The 20450-nt window shown below is 36.3% G+C and overlaps 2 protein-coding genes across 2 annotated transcripts; one reads left to right on the forward strand and one right to left on the reverse strand.

The window, feature by feature from the left end:
• Window positions 1-517: 517 nt before the first annotated feature.
• On the reverse strand, window positions 518-1831 carry mxtx2 (mix-type homeobox gene 2). Its single transcript, XM_077201284.1, has 4 exons — window positions 1826-1831; window positions 1611-1677; window positions 1341-1513; window positions 518-1244 (listed from the first exon to the last, which is right to left on the reverse strand). The coding sequence occupies exons 1-4, from the start codon at window positions 1829-1831 to the stop codon at window positions 561-563; spliced, it is 930 nt and encodes a 309-aa protein (XP_077057399.1). The 3' UTR covers window positions 518-560.
• Window positions 1832-5059: 3228 nt separating this feature from the next.
• Window positions 5060-14831, forward strand: LOC143709897 (zinc finger protein 518A). Its single transcript, XM_077200681.1, has 2 exons — window positions 5060-5196; window positions 7779-14831. Exon 2 carries the CDS (start codon window positions 7797-7799, stop codon window positions 12333-12335), a length of 4539 nt encoding a protein of 1512 aa, XP_077056796.1. The 5' UTR covers window positions 5060-5196; window positions 7779-7796; the 3' UTR covers window positions 12336-14831.
• Window positions 14832-20450: the final 5619 nt, after the last annotated feature.

Below are 20450 nucleotides of genomic sequence, written 5' to 3' on the forward strand. Positions count from 1 at the left end.
TCACCCTGTATGCTGTCAATGTGATATGTGCGGACATGTCCAGAAGGCCCTTCCACTCATGGGAATCAACTCTAAACTTTTAAAGTTGACTTTCGATTCCCATGGCCTCGGAATCAAAGAATTCAACAACAAAAAAATCATACATTTTAACATTTTATTTCAAATAAGTTATTTTACAAAGTGACAGTATAGGTTGTGTGAGCTTCATTAAATGTAAATAAATATCCCAACTGCACTGTAATACCTTAAAAAGAGCATAATAAATAAATAAGTTAATTTTTGGTGCAACCATAGGCTACGGTTTACAATAAGTTACTTTTTGGTGCAACCGTGGGCTACTCTACTCCTTGGTAGAACATTTTAATAAATAAAGTCCATTAAATAACCAATGTAATTAAATGTCCAATGTGGATATATGATATTGCTCTGTAACCGGCACTTGCACAATACCATGCTTTCCAAAAATAGTAATACAGTTCAAAAAGAAGAGTCCTATCCCTCAAGTTAAACCCCATGTTAAAACAGTGTTTGTCTCCTTTAGGTTATGGATGTTTGCTAGATTATTTTAGATCCATCTGGCCATTGAAGTTCCACCAGGCTGGCTCCATTTTCCCAAGGACATCCTCCAGATACTGAGAGGACAGATCTGGAAGTGGGGCTACAGGCTGCTCTTCAGCGACGCAGTTCCATGGGCTTCCACAGTCGGAGTCTGGCACAGATGGAGAGCGATTTTCCAGTCCCATGTCCCAAAATGCAGAATCAGAAAAGGCAGGAGAAGTTGGAAGTGACTCGAGGCCAACTCTGGCACTTCCATGAGGATAAGGAGGTGGTGGGTAGAGGAAGAAATGACTCTCGTCCTCATAGGAATTCCCAAAACTCTGTACTGGGAGACTCCATGTAGACTCAGGCGAGCTCTGTGTGCTTCCTCCAGAGCTCCAGCTGTCTACCATGGCTTGCAGATCAGTGGGAGAACAAGAGCTGGTTCCCATCAACCTGTTCTGTCGAGGCTTAATGGCAGGTGTGCTGTAGTCACTTGGAGGAAAATTAAAGTGCTGAGGAGAGGTTTGAGACATCTGAATGTTGAAGGACGACTCTTGATGGCCTCTCTGTTGGCCACAGATCCCAACACTAGCCATGTGAGGGGGTAGGAAAGGGCTAGGCAGAGGAGAAGAACTGTCTAGCTGTGGTGAGGTCTGAGTGGTTCTGTTCTTTTGGGTTCTGGCTCTCTTGTTCTGGAACCACACCTGGAAAAAACAATTATTTTAGAATGTTGATATATGATATAAACATTTATATACTTTTTTTAAAACTGTTTGTTATCTGTATTGTTATTTACATACCTGAATCCGGGACTCTGGAAGGCCAGTGGCTTGAGAGAGACTTTCCCTGACACTAATACCAGGGTAGGGGTCCACTCTGAAAGCCATTTTAAGTAGTTCCAAGTGCTCTTTGGTGAAACTTGTTCTCTTCCTGCGGCCTGCAATCTTACTGGCCTGTGAGTTTCCATCTTGAGCTGTAAGAGTAAAAAATATATGTTTATATTAAGGCACAATAGAAATAAGTATTCCAGGAAATCTAAAAAATAAATTGATAAAAACAATAATACTTACCAATGCAGTCCATCCACATGTCTTTCAAGGATCTTTTGATTATCACTCGTAGAATGTAATCCTGTTGCTGGATGTTGTTTTACTGCTCCTTGTGCTGCTGACTAAGAACTGAGAGTAACCACTATTTATACCGGCCCACCTTGGTCCAGAGGGGGCCGTCCTAACACTTGTACACTTTAAAGGTTAAGTGGGCTCTATGATCTCTAGAGTCACACCTTCATACATGTCACACCTTAATTTACACTTCATTCATCCATCATCTTTTGTAGTTCATAACAAATACTTGATGAATTTGCAAGTATCTCAAGACATTTTGTAAGACTGTTGTAAGAAGTATTTAAGTATTACTGCTTACTACCTATTTGTTTACTACTTAAAAAAATATTATATTTGCAGGTACATTACCATATTTTTTATGATATTACAGACATTTAAATTTTCTTTTTTTGTAAATAAATAATGTAATTATACATTTTGCTTGCATTTACATTTTACTTTAAAATGTTAAAAATATGTAGGCCTATATGCTAATTTACATTCAAACAATATGTAAGTACACTCAAAAAAATGTTGAGCCTTTTTTAAGATTTACGAATATCAATTGTATAGTAAAATTCCCTCAAATTGAATTAAATATTCCTTAGATTATTCGCTTTATAGATTAAGAATTGTAAATGATTTAAAAACTAGAGCTTAATAAAACATTTTGTATAAATCTTAATGGAACAAGGGAATGGATCGTTTCAGCTTATGTGACTTTTATTCATAAATTAAAAAAAAATGAAAATATGTTTAAGTTTATGAATACGAATATTAATCACATAAATTAATGGTCAATTCCCTTGTTCCATTAAAATGTATTAAGATGTTTGTAATAGCAGACATTTTACTTTATGTATCCATTTTATTATTTTTATAACATGTACTATTATACATTAAAATACTATACAAGTAAATGCTCCTATGTGTTTCTTATTTTTTATAAGCATTATATAAGATAATATATATAAGATTTTACATTCAAATTGCTGTATATGATCATTAACTATTTTAGGAACTTTTGAAGTTTCATCTATAAACATAGTGATGTTTTTAATAAAACATTTTGAAAATGTAATATTGTAAAACAGCTATGCTTGTTACATTAATTTATCAATTCAATATTATGAACATTTATTCTATTTGATTCTTATTCATAAATAAAAATAATGAAAATACGTTTAAATTTAAGTTTATGAATTATACAAAATGTTTTTAGCAATAGTTTTTTCACTCATTTAAAATTATTTAATAATAATATGAATAATATGTAAAGATTATTTATTTCAATTTGATGGTATTTTACTATTAATTGAAATGCGTAAATCTTGTCTAAAAAGTCTAATCTTGTCTAAAAAAGTTCTCTCAATCATAAAGAAGTTTGTATATCAATCATATATATATATATATATATATATAAGGGTCCTTATAAATACTGTATTTATTTTTAATTAACAAATAAACATAAATAGTGGATTTTTGTATCACAAGAAATAGATTTTAATCTGCTCTCAAATGTCAACATTTTGTGATAATCAGATTTGAAAAGATTATGACCTCTGTCAGGTGTGAATAGGTTTGATGAATGTGTTTACACCTCTTTGATTGATATGTCCCAATCAATCTATACAATGGCTCCTAATTCATACCTTTTAACAGCTGTGAATATGTCTTTATTGATATGAAAAGATCCCAGTCATAGATGCCAATAGGTCTATATGATTCTTTTTCTGACAATAATAAAAGTGTGATTAATTACACTATATATCCCAAGCTACTTGGGCTATAAAATCACTTTAAAAAGCACTGGGATGTTCTTATTGAAACAATTAATACAATAACAAAACGTATGTAGCTCCTATAGTGTTCATTACAGAGTGTTTCAAAACCTTGATTTCAGGACAAAACTCTTCTTTTCCTTCTAGTTCCATCGAACAGCTATTAAATATTGCCCCAGGGCCTGGTAAATTTCTGACCTGGTCATCATAATTTCTCATTCTGGATCTTATAGCTTATGGCCCACAATGACAAACAATGACATGCAGTAATTCCAGAAATCTGAATTTTGAAGTAAGTGGGCTCAATGATCTCTAATGGGCAAGTCACACCTTCATATGCCACACCTTAATTTACACTTCATTCATCATCTTTTGTTTTAAACAACACTTGATCAATTTGCAAACATGTCAAGACAATTTGTAAGGCTGTTTATAGAAATATTACTATGTATTACTGCTTACTACTTTAAAATGACAATATTTGCAGGCACATTGCCATATTATTTCAGTATTACATACATTTTAATGTTCTTTTTAGTAAATGAAACACTGTTATTATACATACAGCTTTCAAATAGTTTATGATCCCTTTATTGAATTTAAAATATAAGTAGACATTTCATTTAATGCATATTTAATATGCCTAGAGCAGGATATTATCAAATATATCTTAAATATGTCAGACTAAGATTTCAAATATTTAGGTCATTTTTGTCCCTTTTGGTGGCCTTTCAGCCCAATGAATTTATGACCCTGCCATGGTTATCATTTACTGATGAATTTTATCCTACCTACATGGCTTCTAATAACAAACAGCATAGCCTACATTACATAGGCCTACAATTCTTCTTCTTTTTGGAGACTCAACTTGCAATATTTTTTCTGAAAAGAACCATGTCTGATTTGTAATTTCAACACAGCGGTAGTCATATATTGTAGAGCAAAATGTAAATGCCTTCTAAATGAAACCGCATTAATAATCATTATAAGTCATTTATTCAGTAAATAAATGTAAATGTATCTAATTCCTCAGATGTGAAGTGTAAAGCCGGAAGTTGCAATATGAGTACATGTTTGCCAGATTTTTCAATCAACATCACTGTTGTTTAAACAACTTGCAATACAATCACAATTTGAAAATTAATTTTTAGTGTAAACATTATATGTGTAAAAGCCTAATCAATTTAATTAAATTAACATTAATTGCAGTAATATGCCGTTTATTCTTTTATTTTTATTTGAAATTATGGTTACCCTAGGATCACTTACATGTTAGTTAACTACCCAGGAAAAGCATCATATCATTATTATCATCGCAGTAGCACAATGTGATTCTTACATCTATTTGCGCATTTCAATGCGCCAGTATTTATAACCTTATAAACACTATTTAACTATCTATCAGAGTAATGGTATTGTAGGTCAAGATGGCGCTCCATGATTTAGAGTGAGTCATGGCGTCCCTAGAGTCTACAAAACAGCAGTATGCACGGCCACTTTAATAGATGGACAGACCGAAAACTACGTGGATTTTAATTAAAACAACACCTTCTATTGATAAATTAACCAAAGGACATTTGTATTCCATTTAGATTATTAGCTTTTAGGTAAAATAAATATATGTTTGTAAAAACGACCTAATGAGTGTTTCAGGTAATCCATATTCATCCGCTCTGAGTTCCTGCCTCACGCGCATTGAATCCAGCGGAACCCGGATGGAACTGTCATGGCTGCCGTCACCGACCTGCCAGTCTAAAGAGAAAAGAGAGGTAAATTTCTCTAAACTGCGCCTATTTGAAACCGCGGTTTTAATTAAGACACAATGACATTCGATTTCAATATAACTGTGACTTTTTTGAGTAGTGCGGTCTTACGTTGAGTTCTTTGTGTTTTTAATCGTATGATTACATCCAGCGTGGGTGGGGGCGAGTTGCTTTATTTTTGTTGATGTGGGTAAATACCTTAGCTTATGAGTGAATGACTTTGACATTTGTAGATTTGTTCGCTAAGAGAGTAGCGGGATAGTCGGTGTGCATCCAGAAATGCACGGCCATAATTGTCGTGTTGAGTCGATTGACATGGCACTTCCTTTAGTTGGCTGTGCATTGTGCGTGTCCGCGTTGCACAAAGTTGGTGAATGTCAACTTAATTTAAATAACTTTATTTCTTCGCAGATGCAGGACTTGCAGGAAGGTGTTGCTGGTTTTGTATCATGTTTTTAAAAAGTTTGCTTGGGCATCTGTAGAAAGATTGTGAAGTAATGAAATTCTGATGAAAAGTTTGGCTAATAGCAATTGTGGAAAATGAGAAAAGATAAATCAACGCTGTCTGTTAAAAAGATTTGCACGGATATGGGTATGAGATACGATTATGCTGGTGAAGTTTACACTCAACAAGAGATTTTACACATGAAATGATGTTCCATGCATCACTTCACATCTTGGTTGTAAATTAGTTTGGAGGTTATCATACAAACATTAATCCATGTAATTCAAGTGTTTACTCAGCTCGTCAGATAGCCCAGTGAAATAAACATTTCCCTGCATTTCTTGCTTTTTCTAAAGTTTTGTACAAGTTAGCAATGTTGGTCACAAACAATTACAGCCATTGTGAGTCTGATTACTCAGTTGATTAATGACCCAATAGATGACACTTTTTTTATTTCTTTTTTTACTATCAAGCAATTGCGTGGAAAAGGGAAAAATCATCAAAGAATAAATACATTTTTACATTTCATTGTATGTAACAATTTAGAAATCTAAAATTCTATAACGTGTATCAATCAGTTGTTTTTAATTATTGAATGTTATTGAATTGTTTTAAAAATGAGTCTGAGGGTTTTCCCACTGTTCACAAATGTGACCACTGGCATGTTTAAATGTATTGCGATCCATGTGCCCGAACAATTTAAAAAAATAATTTAATAATAGATTGTTTAAATATGTGTCTCACATTTATCATGACGTGTTTTACATGCTTGCTTTTATGTTACTGACACAGACTCAGTTTTCAGAGGTATGAACTAGAATTAAACCGTTGTCTTAAAACATTTTCATTTACACCAGCCATGTAAAAAATAATCACATGAAATCAAGAAAGTCTGCATTTTAATATTTGACAACGATGTGTAAAATACATCAACAACTCTTTTTAGACAATTGACTCCAAAGTAAATTTTGACAAGATGTTACCAGTGGGATTAAATTGGTTAATGGCAAAGTTTGATTGCTGTATAATTGTTGAATCACAACATTTAATCTTAAAAAATATTATAGATTTGATTTCATAGTGGTATCAATTTATTATCTTGGAAATAAAAATTGATATTTTGAAAGTATAATGTAAATTTGTGTTCAATATCTTAACATTTGGCAGTTCAATCATAAGTCAAGACGAATGTTAAAATACTGCAGTTTGAATTTCTTATGCCAGCTCATTCTTCACAGGTGAACCACAAATTAATGGGAAGTGCTATATTTTGCACAGTAAACAGATTACTGCTCATTTTGGAAAATGTAGTGGATCATCCATGTATTTTATGCATGCAGAAAAGGGGCATGCATCCCATGCCCCTTATCTGTTTATTTATCAGATATTTTTTGGCATATTTGATGATATTGTGTTGATTATAAACTTCTAAGGGATGTATATCGTTTTTTTCTGGATATTATTCTGCAAAATTGGCACAGAAAATGAAAACTAACTCCATCTGGGCTCCTAATAATTACATTTTTGCAACATTCATGAATAAAAGTTGTTCATACTTCTTTCTCTGCGGTATATAACTTGGCTATAATGTAACAACCAGTTTTTCCAGATGCAAGGAATCACGGTGAATGTCATTGAAATGTTTTCTGTTCTGCTTTCTTGACACAACTAAGACAACAAGCATCAAAGACAATAAGATGTTGTCTGTCATTTTTAAACAAATACTAGTATTGTAGACTGCACTAGAGAGAATATGTGGTCTATAGTAAGTCGTTTTGTGAAGAAGAAAAAAAACCCTTTAGTATAAGTTAAATTAGTACTCAACATTTCGAACTGGATCAAAACATTTCATTAAAGTTTTACATGAATTTTGAACAATACCTGTTCTTGTCCTAGGTCAACTTTGATTAACTTTTTTGATCCACTTTAAATGTTGACTAGTACTGTATTTCTGTAATGCTTTTATACTCAACATATTGCATATATGTTTGATTAAAGTGTAAATTGAAGCATAGTAGCTCTTACAAGATGTATTTAATAGAGGTAATTTTTCTTACATGCTCTAAAACATTAACTGTACAGTAGTATTATTCACTTATTACATTATAATAATGTTTTGTTTTTTGTTTTCCAAATATTGCAGGAGCCTATATTCTAAAGCATGGAGGTTGACCTGACCGCATCAGATGATCCCCCTGAAAGCCATGACCAGAGCCAAGATGATGACACCTTACTGGACCACACTTTGCCACTCGAGTTGGCACATCAGCTTCCAGAGACAGCCTCTTGTAACGAGCAGTGTGACCAAGATGAAACGCACCCTGAGGAGTCAGCCACTGATAATCTTCACATAGATGGCAAAGCTTCTGGAAAGACTGCATGTAAGATGCAGCAGGGCGCAGTCTTCTCTGGAAAAATACTGAGTTTTTGTTGCTCTGAATGCAAAGACGAAACCACTTACAGCCCTAACGACTTGCTGAAGCATTTTCAAGGATCACACAAAGGAACCCTTCCAACTTATCCTTGTGATCTGTGCTCGTTTGTCACCAATGAATTCTCATCTCTTCAGCGACATCGCATTGGACATCGCAACACTTTGGTCACGTGCGAGATTTGCAACGATGGGGTGCAGTATTCACTTCTTTTGCTCACCAGGCACTTTACCAACTGCCACAGCCGTAATGGACAGTTTCGCTGTAAAAAGTGTGAGTTCTCCACCAGAGATGCAGGAACCTTTGTTCAGCACATCCATCGTCACAACGAACGTAATCACAAATGTGTGAAATGTCCGCATGGTAGCCCAACACAAGGAGAGATTCAGAAGCACAACTTGATGCATTCAGGGACTTTTCCTTACTCTTGTCAGATGTGTGGGTATAGTGCAGCTCGTAGAGAGTACCTGAACAAACATCTTACAGTGGCACACGGTGAGGAGATGAACAAGAGAAGAGGAGCAAATGAGGACAATTCTGGAGTTAATTCAACTGGACTAAAACTGTTGCTTAAGAAGTCTCCTCCAGGTGGAGGGTCCAGAGAATCGCAGTGGATGTCAAAACTTAACTCCCTCCCTGGTGTAGGTCTGCTCGATCATAATGGCAGGTTGTTTAATCCTGAAAAAACCTTGGAGGAAACCCAGCAGTTTCTTGAAAGAGCTGTTGGGGTTAAAAAAGAGAATAATAAATGGACAAAGTCTCCCGTACAAAGTGAGCTACAAACTTTGCACCTTATTCCATCAACAATGCCACAACCAAAGTTACAAGAGCATGAGATTAGTCCAGGACTTCTGAATTCAACCAACAACAATGGACTGACTGTTCTTATGGTGAAAAATAAAATATCTATTCCACCAAACTGTACCACTAAAGTCATGGGCTTTAAGATAGTAGATGGTAAAAAGCATTTAGTTCTAAAAGTCATACCGACAAAACCAGAGGACTCCACTGAAAATGAGGTTTCTGATTCACACACCGGTGATGTTGAAGAAAAAACAACCAGCAGCCCCTGCTCTTCATCCTCACCAAGCATCGGATCTCTCCTCAGTTTAGAGTCAGGAGAATCAAATGAGCCGTCTTCAGTAAAAGAAGAGTCACTGGAAGTTGAAAATCACATTGGCAACAATCTCCCCCTGACAGAGGAGCACAAAGTTAGCTTTAAGATTGCAAGTAAGGCATGGCAAGTTAATAATGAAGATACTGAAGTCTCACGTGGTGTTAAAGTACTGTCTGCTGCATCAAAAGATGTTGCACTTTCTCTGTGTCAATGCCGCCAATCAAGTGGGAGTTCATCCCCACATCTTCATGAGGTATCTTTCCTCTGTTCAAGTGAAAAAAGCTACATTGATGATATCCAGACAGCAAATCCAGCCGCAGCACCTCCTGTTTCAAAATCAGAGCTTTCCTCTGCTGGTTCTGAGACTACACTTTCTGATTTGCAAATTGCTCAAGTAAACCCATCTGAATATGAGGCTACAGCATTAGCTTCAGTTATGGATCAACCCTCAGGATCACAGTCACCTGCTGATGAAACCACACCTGTGTCACCTTCCTGTGACTCTTTAAATTCAAAATCTGATCCGGAAATGTCTGTAGATGACAAGTTCACACACATTAATATCCTGCAATCTAAACTTCCAAATATAAAAACAACAGATGCAACATTTTCTGTACTGTCGGAAGAATCCCTTATCCAGGACCCTAGATTGAGTTCAAAAGGTGGTAAACCATGTAAGAACAACATTGAACTGAGCTGCCCTGTTGAACGTTATGTGGAAAAAAACATCATTGATTCAGTGGCTGCAGATGGGCAGGATTCTAATTCTCACAAAGTTGTGACCACATTTTGTGAGATGACTGACATTAAGACTTTTAACGCAAAAGTTGGAGAGACCTCTCAGTTTTACCCAAATGCTCCTTCTGATTCAAGTGAGACCAAAGCTTCAGACAGTGTAGTTGGAAAGTTCTCTGAAGTAACTAAAAACAAAACCACTGAGGCAAACTCTCAAAATGAAACTAGTAAAGGTGCATCACCTGATGCCAAAGATTTTAACACAGAGGTTGAAAATAACTTACTCAATTCCCCAAGTCAAGAGGTCTTTAATTTCCACAATTATTCTAAAGATTCCTTCGGGAGCTCTCCCGATTCATTGCAGCCTGAGGAAGACTTACCGCTGGGGCTAGAGGAAGAAGAGTGCGAGGAGGATTTCGGTGACTGGAGCTTAACTCTGCCGGCATCGCCGCCTCTTCCAGTGGAAGAAGATAGCAAGAGTGTGGCTAATGAGAGTGATCCGCTCTCTGAAAGTGGAGAGAAAGCATTAGAGCGAGTGTCAGATAGTGATATTGAGGTTGATGAGTGCATAGCTACTGTTGATGATTCACTCATTCCTGTGCTTCCAGAAAAAGAAGTAGAAACGGTTTGTTCATCCTCATCAGAGAAGAAACCGGAAGGCATCACATTTGCAAGCGAGAACACGACAGCAAGCTTGACTAGCGCAGCTGTTTTGGGAAAGATACTTGAACAGCACTCGGACGCCATTATCAGCCAGCAACTTGAGAAAGAAAGAATGAGGTCTTCAGGTACAGGTCAAGAAACTGTTAGGCCAACCAAAACAACACTTCGGATTTTGCAAACACCTGAAGGAAAACAGCAGATGTTCCTTCAAACTACAGACACTCCATATGCTGTGCCAGTTCAGCTGAAAAGTGGAGCTGGGTTCAAGCTGATTACTAAGTCCAGTTCTCCCAAAATTAATGTGTCCTATGTGAAACCTGGGATTGAGACAGCCAGCAAGACTAAGGGAATAGCTCTGACTTTAAATGGAGGCAGAATTGGCATGTCTGCACAAAGTTCAAGTCTGGAAACTAAAGGTCAAGCGTCTATCCAAATGACACAGAGCGGCAGTGGAAACCGCTATTTCGTCAATGCTGCAGCTCTTAAAGCATCTCTTCTTTTTTCAGGTGCTGTCAAGTCCTCCTCTGGAGAACAGGCGACCAATGTGCCACAGACTTGTTATTTAGTTCAGAGATCACTCCCTGTTACCCCAGTTAGTAGTGAGTCAAAAGGTCCAAGTTGTAAGACTGTGCTTGCAACTCGTCCTGTATTGGCCATGCCTGTGAATTCAGCGGATAAAACCAGTCCCCTGCAGTCTGGGAGGCAAGCTTACTTAGTTAGATACATTTCTCCAGCTAAATCGGGTATACTTTTGAACAATTCAGATGGGAAAGCTTTGAACCAGGGCAACCAAGTAAATGAGGCGGGCAAAAACAGGGTATTCCTTAAGATAGTTAAAGGTCCCAACGGCACCAGATTTCTCTCCACTGCTCCATACACCTCAGCTAAAAATTCAGTATACCTTGCCACAAGCTCTTTACAGTCCCCTTGCTTGTTAATGTCCTCAAATAAATCTTTAAACAATGTGTCGGCAGGTCTGAAAACCTCTACTAATTCCCAAGGTCTCACTCATAAACTCATCCCAGCATCCCAGCTAAAACATATTTCACCCCAATCCAATGTTCAAAACAAAAGCAGGGCTGATCATGATGTAGCATTACAGAAGTTGCCACTTGGTCCCTGTCCCATCCGTCCACAAAGCCAAAGGAAACGGAGGCGAAGGGCTTTGTTTGAGGAAATGCTTGAGGGCTCCTCCAAAATGAGGAGAATCTCAAGCAAGTCGTCTGAGAAAGATGCTACCTCAATTTGGGAGCCTGTTGCAAAGGATGTCATGAGAATGCTAAGGCTCTGTCCCTTTAGTCCACTTCAAGAAATAAAATGTCCCCGTCGAAACCAGCCTGTGGTTGTTCTGAACCACCCAGATGCAGATATTCCTGAAGTTTCTAGCATCATGAGGTCAGTGAACAAATACAAAGGTGAAGTTCTCAAGGTGGCACTGTCCCAAAGTACAGTTAAGGCCCTCTCTGAGTCTCCAAATACACTTTCAAAGCAGAATGCTTCCAATGGCATTGGGAGTGAAAGATCAAGGCCAGTAGGAGGCACTGTTCAAGAGAGATTCATACTAAAACTAAAGTTAAAAAAGACTAGCAGAAATAAGTATGAGGTGGTGAGGTCCTCATCTGCTGGTTCAGAGCAGCAGTCAACATTTTGTTGCTGGTTTTGTGGCCGAGTTTTCAACAACCAAGAGGACTGGATTGGCCATGGTCAACGGCATCTAATGGAGGCAACAAGAGACTGGAATAAGCTGTTCTAATGCTACTGCAGAGCCCCTGGATTGGGCCAAATGCCATCCTTCGTTGTAGGAAACCGATTTTTTGTAATCATTACTTTTTTTTATAGTACAGTTAACCTGTCCATATTATTTTTCCATAGATTTTTTCTCCAGAAGCTTTTAAAGGGTATAGTGTAATAGAGAAGCGTTTGGTACCTGAAACAAGTTTGTATGTAAATAATTTTCACCCTTGTATATTTAAATCGAAACCCTTGAGTATGTATAGAATGGAACTGTGAAAACTGGACACACTGTAAGTTTATGGTGCAAGCAGGAAGATCACTGGTATAAGATGGTGCTGTCTCTTATATACCTTTTTTAATGCAGACAATTGAACCAATTTCTCAGGTAATTCCATAGTCTTTGAATAAGTGAATGGTCCACTTTATAAAGAAGTAATTATCTTTTATTGTGAAGCTGTGTACAATTGCAGATTTAAACATTATGTACCATTTTAAGTACAGAAGTTGGCTACAAATGTCCTACTTACAACGTCATTGAACCATATTGTTTTCCCATTTTTGTCCTTTGGGGTTTAGATATTGTGAAAGGTTCAAAATGTATCTGCAAATTTTAAAGGGATAGTTCCCCAGAAAATGAAAATTTGTCATTTAGTTCACCCTCATTTCGTTGTTCCAAACCTTTACGGCTTTGTTCTGTGAAACACAAAAGTTTTTTTTTGTTTGTTTGTTTTTTTGTTTGTTCACACAATGAAGTCCCCGTTTGTTTTGGACCCCGTTGATTTTCATTGCACGGGTAAAACCTGGAAAAAAAATTCTTCAGAAAGTTTTGTGTGTGTGTGTGTGTTCCACAGAAGAAAATGTCATACAGCTTTGCAATGATGTGAGAGTGAGTAAATGGTAATTTTCATTTTAGGATGAACTCTTCCATTAAGTATTATTTTAGAATATTGCCTAAAAACAAGCCCAACTGGTTCCTGTGGAAGCCATCCTTTTGAAATGATGTGTCCTGTGAGGTGGTTTGCCATTAATACGCTGTATTAGTTCTCATGTTGTTTCTTAGGGTCAGTTTTGTATCTACCTTCATTACATCAAATCAGACCCGGTGTCCCTTCAGTAGCAATAATGGACTTTATAATAGTTTGAACGTTTTTTCTGAAAATATATTCTGAACCTACATCTGTTAGTTATGGCTTTGGTGCTTTTTGTTGTCCTTTCACTTATTTGAATAGAAGAAATGCACCTGTAAATGTACTATTATGCTTTACTAAAAAAAGAGATAAAACATGATGTACTGAGATGCAAGCCGACAAACCTCAAATAGCCAAACTAAACACTAACTGCATTTTCATTTTCTGTGATACTTGAGTGCCTCATTCTGCCTCAAAGTTTTAATAAGGTCTGTTTCATTTCATGGTAAAGTCCACATTTGTAAGATTTTTGTGTGCTTAGCAGAGTTCAAAGATTAAGATTGACCATTCATTTGTGCTAGACTACATTGATTTTTTGCTTTTAACTGATTTGTTAACTATAAAAGCAGAAGTTAAGACTTCCTTTAAACTATTTTTGAGACACTATTTTCTCATTGATAGCTCCAATATCAAGCCTTTTTTAAATATGGGTTTCTGTCCCATATGAACAGTTGTTTTTGTTATAACATTCAGTATATCCTTTGCATTTAAAGCATGCTTTACTATACATTTGATGAAACTGTTTTATGTCAACCCAGTTAACACTGTCCAGATGTGATACAGTGGACTCAATGGTGCTTTTGAATTGATCTGTCAATCTGCTAATTTTTGAGTTTCTCTTATAGATTTTCTCTTTAAATGTAGATGAACGCCTCACCAGTGCTGTGATCTGCCACATTTAATCCTCACTGAGAGATCTCTGTAATTGTTAGGACATATGTTTTAATTTGTCTGTGTCCATTAATCATTCTTTGTCCTTTGTGCTTGAATGATGCTTTGATGGCAGAGAGGTAATAATCCATGATTTAAGTAGCGAGTGTTCAGTGTATTATAGTTGTCATAAATCAGTGATTTTTTTTAAGCTTTACCTTCCTTTTGTTTGGTCCGTTAACTGTTTCTAACACATGAGAACTATGTTGTTGGCATATAAAGTTTTATTTTCAATATTCACTCAGTATGTGTCACCCTCTTTGTGACATGACAATCACTGTTATACATGTGAAGTAGTGGAATTGTTTATGCAAACCATAAGTCAACTAATATTCAGCTCAAATCGCCCAGCTTGAAACGAGTAATATCGCGCCATGAATGAGCAAAAATATAGTCCTCACTCAGACATCTGTCAACCAAATAATGTTTTTTCTGAGGCAAAAATGTCCTTCCTTCTTGTTGTAATGCCCATGTCACACTGGTTTTTATTAGGATCTGAGAGACAAGTTTATTTTTTTATGCTAAGTGCCTAAAATGTGATGCACCAGGTTGACACTATATTGTACTGTATTTACCTCCTTGCAGTTCCTTCTTTAATAAATGTAAATACCTTTGAAGAATGTTTATTTTTTTTTGTATGACTGTAAAAATGTTGGACACTTTTATTGCCTCAGGGTTTGCCTATTTATGTGATTTAATCTTGAAGATGGAATGTTGCGAGGAAGGAATTACCTCTAGGTGGCAGTATTGTATTAGGTTAGTAATTTAGTACTGTCTTTATAATGTCATTAAGAGGATGTTTTACTAGAACATTGGCACAATATTGACTTCATTGGTATTCAACAGTATGATGCCAACACATGGGCTTCTTTAGGGATAACTTTATTCTTGCAAATACATTCTCCGCATTTTTATATGGAGTCAACAACATTTATTCTTTTGCCTTTACATTCATAATACAGAAAAATGTATGTTTAACAATGCATTATTTGCTATGAAGTCTAATAGTATTAATCTAATTTTATAAATTTTCATGCATTTACAACTTTGTTTAATATTTGAAAAAGAAACTAAGTAACCGCTTCAGAGAACCTTATGCTGATCTGGAAGCTACGGTAATACAATTCAATCAATTCACAGTAAACTTTTGTGTCATTTAGTGTTATAAATTCACTCATCATTTTTATATTCTCTTATCAACTACATATTAGTAACTTATCCCTAAACTAAAAAATTGTGTCAAATTTTGACTTCAATATATAGTTGTCACTTGCCTAAATGTATGCAGGTGTAGTTTTCTGTTCTCTTGAACAAAAAATAAATTGATATTCAAATTAGTTCTAAGATTTTTCTGAAACCAACATAAAACCACATAGAGAAAACATGTTTTTTCATTATTGGGCTTTTTACCAACTAGCCCCAGTCTCTCCTATAGACTTGCCTATTTTGTGCTATCTTTGTGAATCCTGTATATAAAGAGTCATGCTAGTGTATGTTATATATAAAATTAAACAAAAAAATCTATATAGGCTGTGTTCAACAGTACATGACACTCCAAATGAATGTATTATTTAAGTATGAGTAGAGCTGTCCAGTACACGCTCTAATTTACTAGGCCCTGGTTCGCCCTTCATTTTCATGAAGGCTCTGCCATCATAATGAGGGCAAAATCTCTACCCAGGCTACGATTTGCCGTGAGTCATTATCCTATGTCACGATGAGGATATTTGAAATGTATAAATGGGGCGTTGTATCAGGGGTGACTTAAGGCCTCATGAGCAGATCACAGATCTGAGACTGACTGTTTAACCTGGGATCGACTGATTGATTGTGTGTGCTGGTATTCAGTGCTGGGCTTCAGAAAACCTGTGGACCCTCACTGAGCAGGAAAGTGAGAGACATGTCCGCCTGCTTTGACAGGATTAAAATAGGTCAGGCTTGCACCAGAGCTGTCTCAGACTGCCTCTGACTTCCTGCCATTGAAGTGGTTCAGGCCATGGAGTGGCCTGGGGGAAGGAAGGATGGCAGCCCATTCTGTGAGAAATGAAGCATTAACACACAAAGATTAGAAAAGGAATGAAAAAGAGAATAGACTTCACTGATTAAACTATTGTTATACAGTCACCATTTTGTTGCACAGTTCAATAAGCAGATGAAGACAAATTATGCTGTTTTTAAACTACTACTTAAATGAACTAAGATCTTTAGTAACTGCAGAAGTAATACCTAATTTGTAATTTTTCAATGTTTTCAATATATTGCTACATTAATACACAATGTGATAAATAAAGAATGTTTGAAATGTAATTATCAAAAAAAAGCTTATTAAATTTATATCTAATTTGTTTACTAAATGTACATGTGTGTGTGTGTGTGTGTGTGTGTGTGTGTGTGTGTGTGTGTGTGTGTGTGTGTGTGTGTGTGTGTGTGTGTGTGTGTGTGTGTGTGTGTGTGTGTGTGTGTGTGTGTGTGTGTGTGTGTGTGTGTGTGTGTGTGTGTGTGTGTGTCTGTGTGTCTGTGTGTGTGTGTGTGTGTGCATACCATATACTGTATATGTACATATACCATACAAATCTAAATAAATTCACAGATGTTATCCAATAATAATTTGATCATTTAACCTCAAAATATTCAGATGGAAAAAATCCAACAAATATTGCAGTTCAGCTGAAGACAAGATTAATAAGAACCTAATTATTCAATAAATGTTCAGATAATGTTAACAGAAAATAATTACTTCTTTACTTCAGATCTTACCCTACATTTGACATTATATAATCAATAATTCCTAAACGTTTAAAAAAAAGAACCATCCTTACAGTTTAAACAAAGGAGGCTATTTATAAGATACCTGTCCAATTCTCCAGCTTGCCATACTTGTTCTATTCCTATCCTGTGCCATCCCCCGCCTATGGATCTATTTATCCTCCTTCCTCTTCAGTGCATCATTTTCACTGCCCCCCCCCCCCCTCTCTCTCTCTCTCTCTCTCTCTCTCTCTCTCTCTCTCTCTCTCTCTCTCTCTCTCTCATTACCATTCAAACCAAAACCAGAACATCAGAGAGTAACCACATGCCTGCATCTATATAAGGCACAAAATAAATAGGTCACACAGTCCCATGAAAATCTAAATAAGTAATGTCAAAGGGTGAAGTAATTGTCATTTTATTTTTTTAGTGATACTCAAATACTATCTGATTCTGAGGGCTGTGGACTGTCATAACCACTAAGCAGTGTTAAAGTCAGCTTGAGTTGGAAATTCCATTGAACATCCCATTGAGCAGTTTTAAACTGCTTCAACTGATTTGAAAGAATTGTTTTAATAACAGAACTTAATAAATGAGGACTAAAACATTGTTGCAACTGTGTCTTACATTAAAATGCTTATTTTGGACATCAAACAGAACTTACAGAAATATGGGCTGGTGGAGGAGCTTGATTGGTCATTCAGTGTTTCTGTGAAAAAAGACTAACAATAATAAGGTCCGGGATAAGGAATCCACTTAAAGTTACTTGTTAAATGTTTTTATCTATTTAACAACATTGACTTGTAATACTCAAAGACTACTTGCTCACAGATTGCATTATAGTCACCTGCTCAACGTGTGTGTTGCACTAATACTTTGAAACGGTGAATGGAGAGTACAATCCTGTGATTAGCATTTGTGTGTTAAGTTCCGTCTACTGCCAAAGCGAGCAGCCTTTGATTTAGCCTTTGTTCTTCATCAAAAAGTGGGGTTAAGTAATTTCTAAAAGTGAGGGTGCATGCCTACCCCCAATTAATGGTCGCTAGTCGGTATCCCCTGAGTACATTAACATTATAGGGAATTTTTTCATGGTTAAGTTGTTAATTTTCTACATTTTAGTCTGTTGTTATGGAATAATAATATTGTTAATATTAATATTGTATGGTGCATTTGGCAATTAACCTGTTAACAAAGTGGTTCAGTTTGCCGGGTCATTTTTTCTCATCGTCCCTGCTGAAAAAAATAAACAAACAAAAAATAGCTAAAACCAGTCTCTGCTGGTTGGCTGGTCTTAGCTGTTTTAAACTGGTCAAACTGGTCTCCCAGCCTGGTGTTCATCTGCTTTCAAAGCCTGAAAAGCTAAGGCCAGCCGGACCAACTAAAGAAGTCAAAACCCTTCTAAAACCAACCTTCTAAACCAGACATAACCATGCTAGAAGACCATCTTTAAGACCAGCCAACCAGTTTAGGATGGTTTTAACTTTTTTTTTTTCTTCTTCTTCAGTAGATATGTTTGTCAACAGAAGGTTTTAATTCAATTTGTTTAATTATTGTCACGGTACACATTTTTCGCCCTCGCTATCGTTTACAAAATCAAAAAAAAAATTAATAACAAACAATTTGTTAGTCATTTTGTTGAAGATATTAACAGTGCCACAGTCTTGGATGATTTGTCCGAGATTATAATTTGATGAGTCTGTATTTGGTCCTATGACACAAGCCCAAAGAAACTCCCTGACCTGAGCCTGTCAAGTGTGCATTCTGCTGGGCAGTGTTGAAGTCCACCAGCAGATGGAAGTGAGGAGCAGCTCCCCTGCAGTTCTGACGCGATTAGAAGTGAAGGCGCTCGTCTCCACAGAACATTTTTGACAACACCCAATGGGTTACTCAGTGAACTCCACATTGCTTGTTCTCATTTAGCCATGTGAATTAGTTGTGTGGCTTGAATGCATTTTGCTGTTTGTCTTCCACTTCTACAAATGACCTGTTCATCCCTGCATTCTTCTGCTTTTCTTCTTGATTTGGATTCTTACATATAAGGCCTCTTCAATTAAACAAAGGGTTTTTTGTGTCAAGAAGATACTAGTCAGGACCTCAAGAAGCCTTGTGGGCAACTAAGTGTGGGCAAATGTTCAGTATAAAATATTGAAAAGTTCCCAAGCATGTACCAGCGGTAACCTCTCACAGCCGTTGAGTTGAAGGCTAAAATTCCTATAGAGGTTCAGTAAGGACAAGCTGGCAGTTGTTCATCATCTCTTGGTTCCTACAGTTCCGAGCCGATGTCAGAGTCCTTGACAACAGAATGTGTGAGCAGAGATCAGCTGCAGAACGGGGAGGACTGATGAATAAACAATGGTCCAGGCCCTGCAGCTCTGAAGACTGTCAGCAAGAGCGGAGACACAATGATAAGCACGCGTCCGACTCAAGGCGACTGCGACGCCTTTTCTTCCTGCTGAGTTCAGGGATGATTTTGACAAAGCGCACTGGCCTTCACACAACACTGCGAATGGGCGGAATGAGAAATAGATCTAGCTAGGGAAGCACTCAGGCAACTTTGAGCATTATGCATTGCATTTTTGCACAATACTTTGAAGCCTAGAAAGAGAGAGAGAACAGGACCACAAGCATCAGGTGATAAAATACATTTATTGGAAATTGTGGCAAATGTAAAAAAACAAAACAATGGGCTTTGGGTCAGGTCAGAGAACAAATCACATGTACTCACCAAAAAAAAATTGTAATAATTAACTGTAGTTCTTTATGGAGGTGAAGATAAAACCCAACACATGGCAAATCAGGCAGCTAGACAAATTTCATTTCCTCCAGGGATTCAATGGTGGGCTTAATATTATCCATGTGTTACACACCTGCAGAAAGCATGAGTTGGGTGAGGGGCATTTCTTTTTAAAAAATAGCTTTTATTATTATTATTATTATTTGGTGACACTCTGGGGGCCAATAGCCAATATTAATTCCATGTAAATTTATATCTTGTGTGGTTGTACTTGTGAAAAATGCAACATGATCCCTGAGCTCACAAAGAAACAAGAATTTTCCAGATGTTCCACATGACCCTTCTGTTGGCATCAAATATTATTATTTTTATTATGATTAAATAATGGCACACAGTATTAAAAACCAAATGAGACAAATACGATCACATGGTATTGAAAAAAAAGTATATATATATATATATATATATATATATATATATATATATATATATATATATATATACATATATGTATATCTATATATATATATATATATGTATATCTATCTATCTATCTATCTATATATATATATATATATACATATATTACATATACATATATTACTCCTTAAATGTGCACAGAATCAAGTAGCTATTTGCGAATATCTGTGACCATGTGTTTGTCTTAATTTAAATCAAGAAAAAATAGAATATGCTCACAAAATCACATATTAAGTTTAATGAAAAGGCAAAGTTGCATCTGCACCAACTAATATTT

This window comes from Siphateles boraxobius, unplaced genomic scaffold, assembly GCF_051911475.1.
Source record: "Siphateles boraxobius isolate OS27281-9 unplaced genomic scaffold, OSU_SipBor_1 46, whole genome shotgun sequence".
Taxonomy (NCBI): Eukaryota; Metazoa; Chordata; class Actinopteri; order Cypriniformes; family Leuciscidae; genus Siphateles; species Siphateles boraxobius.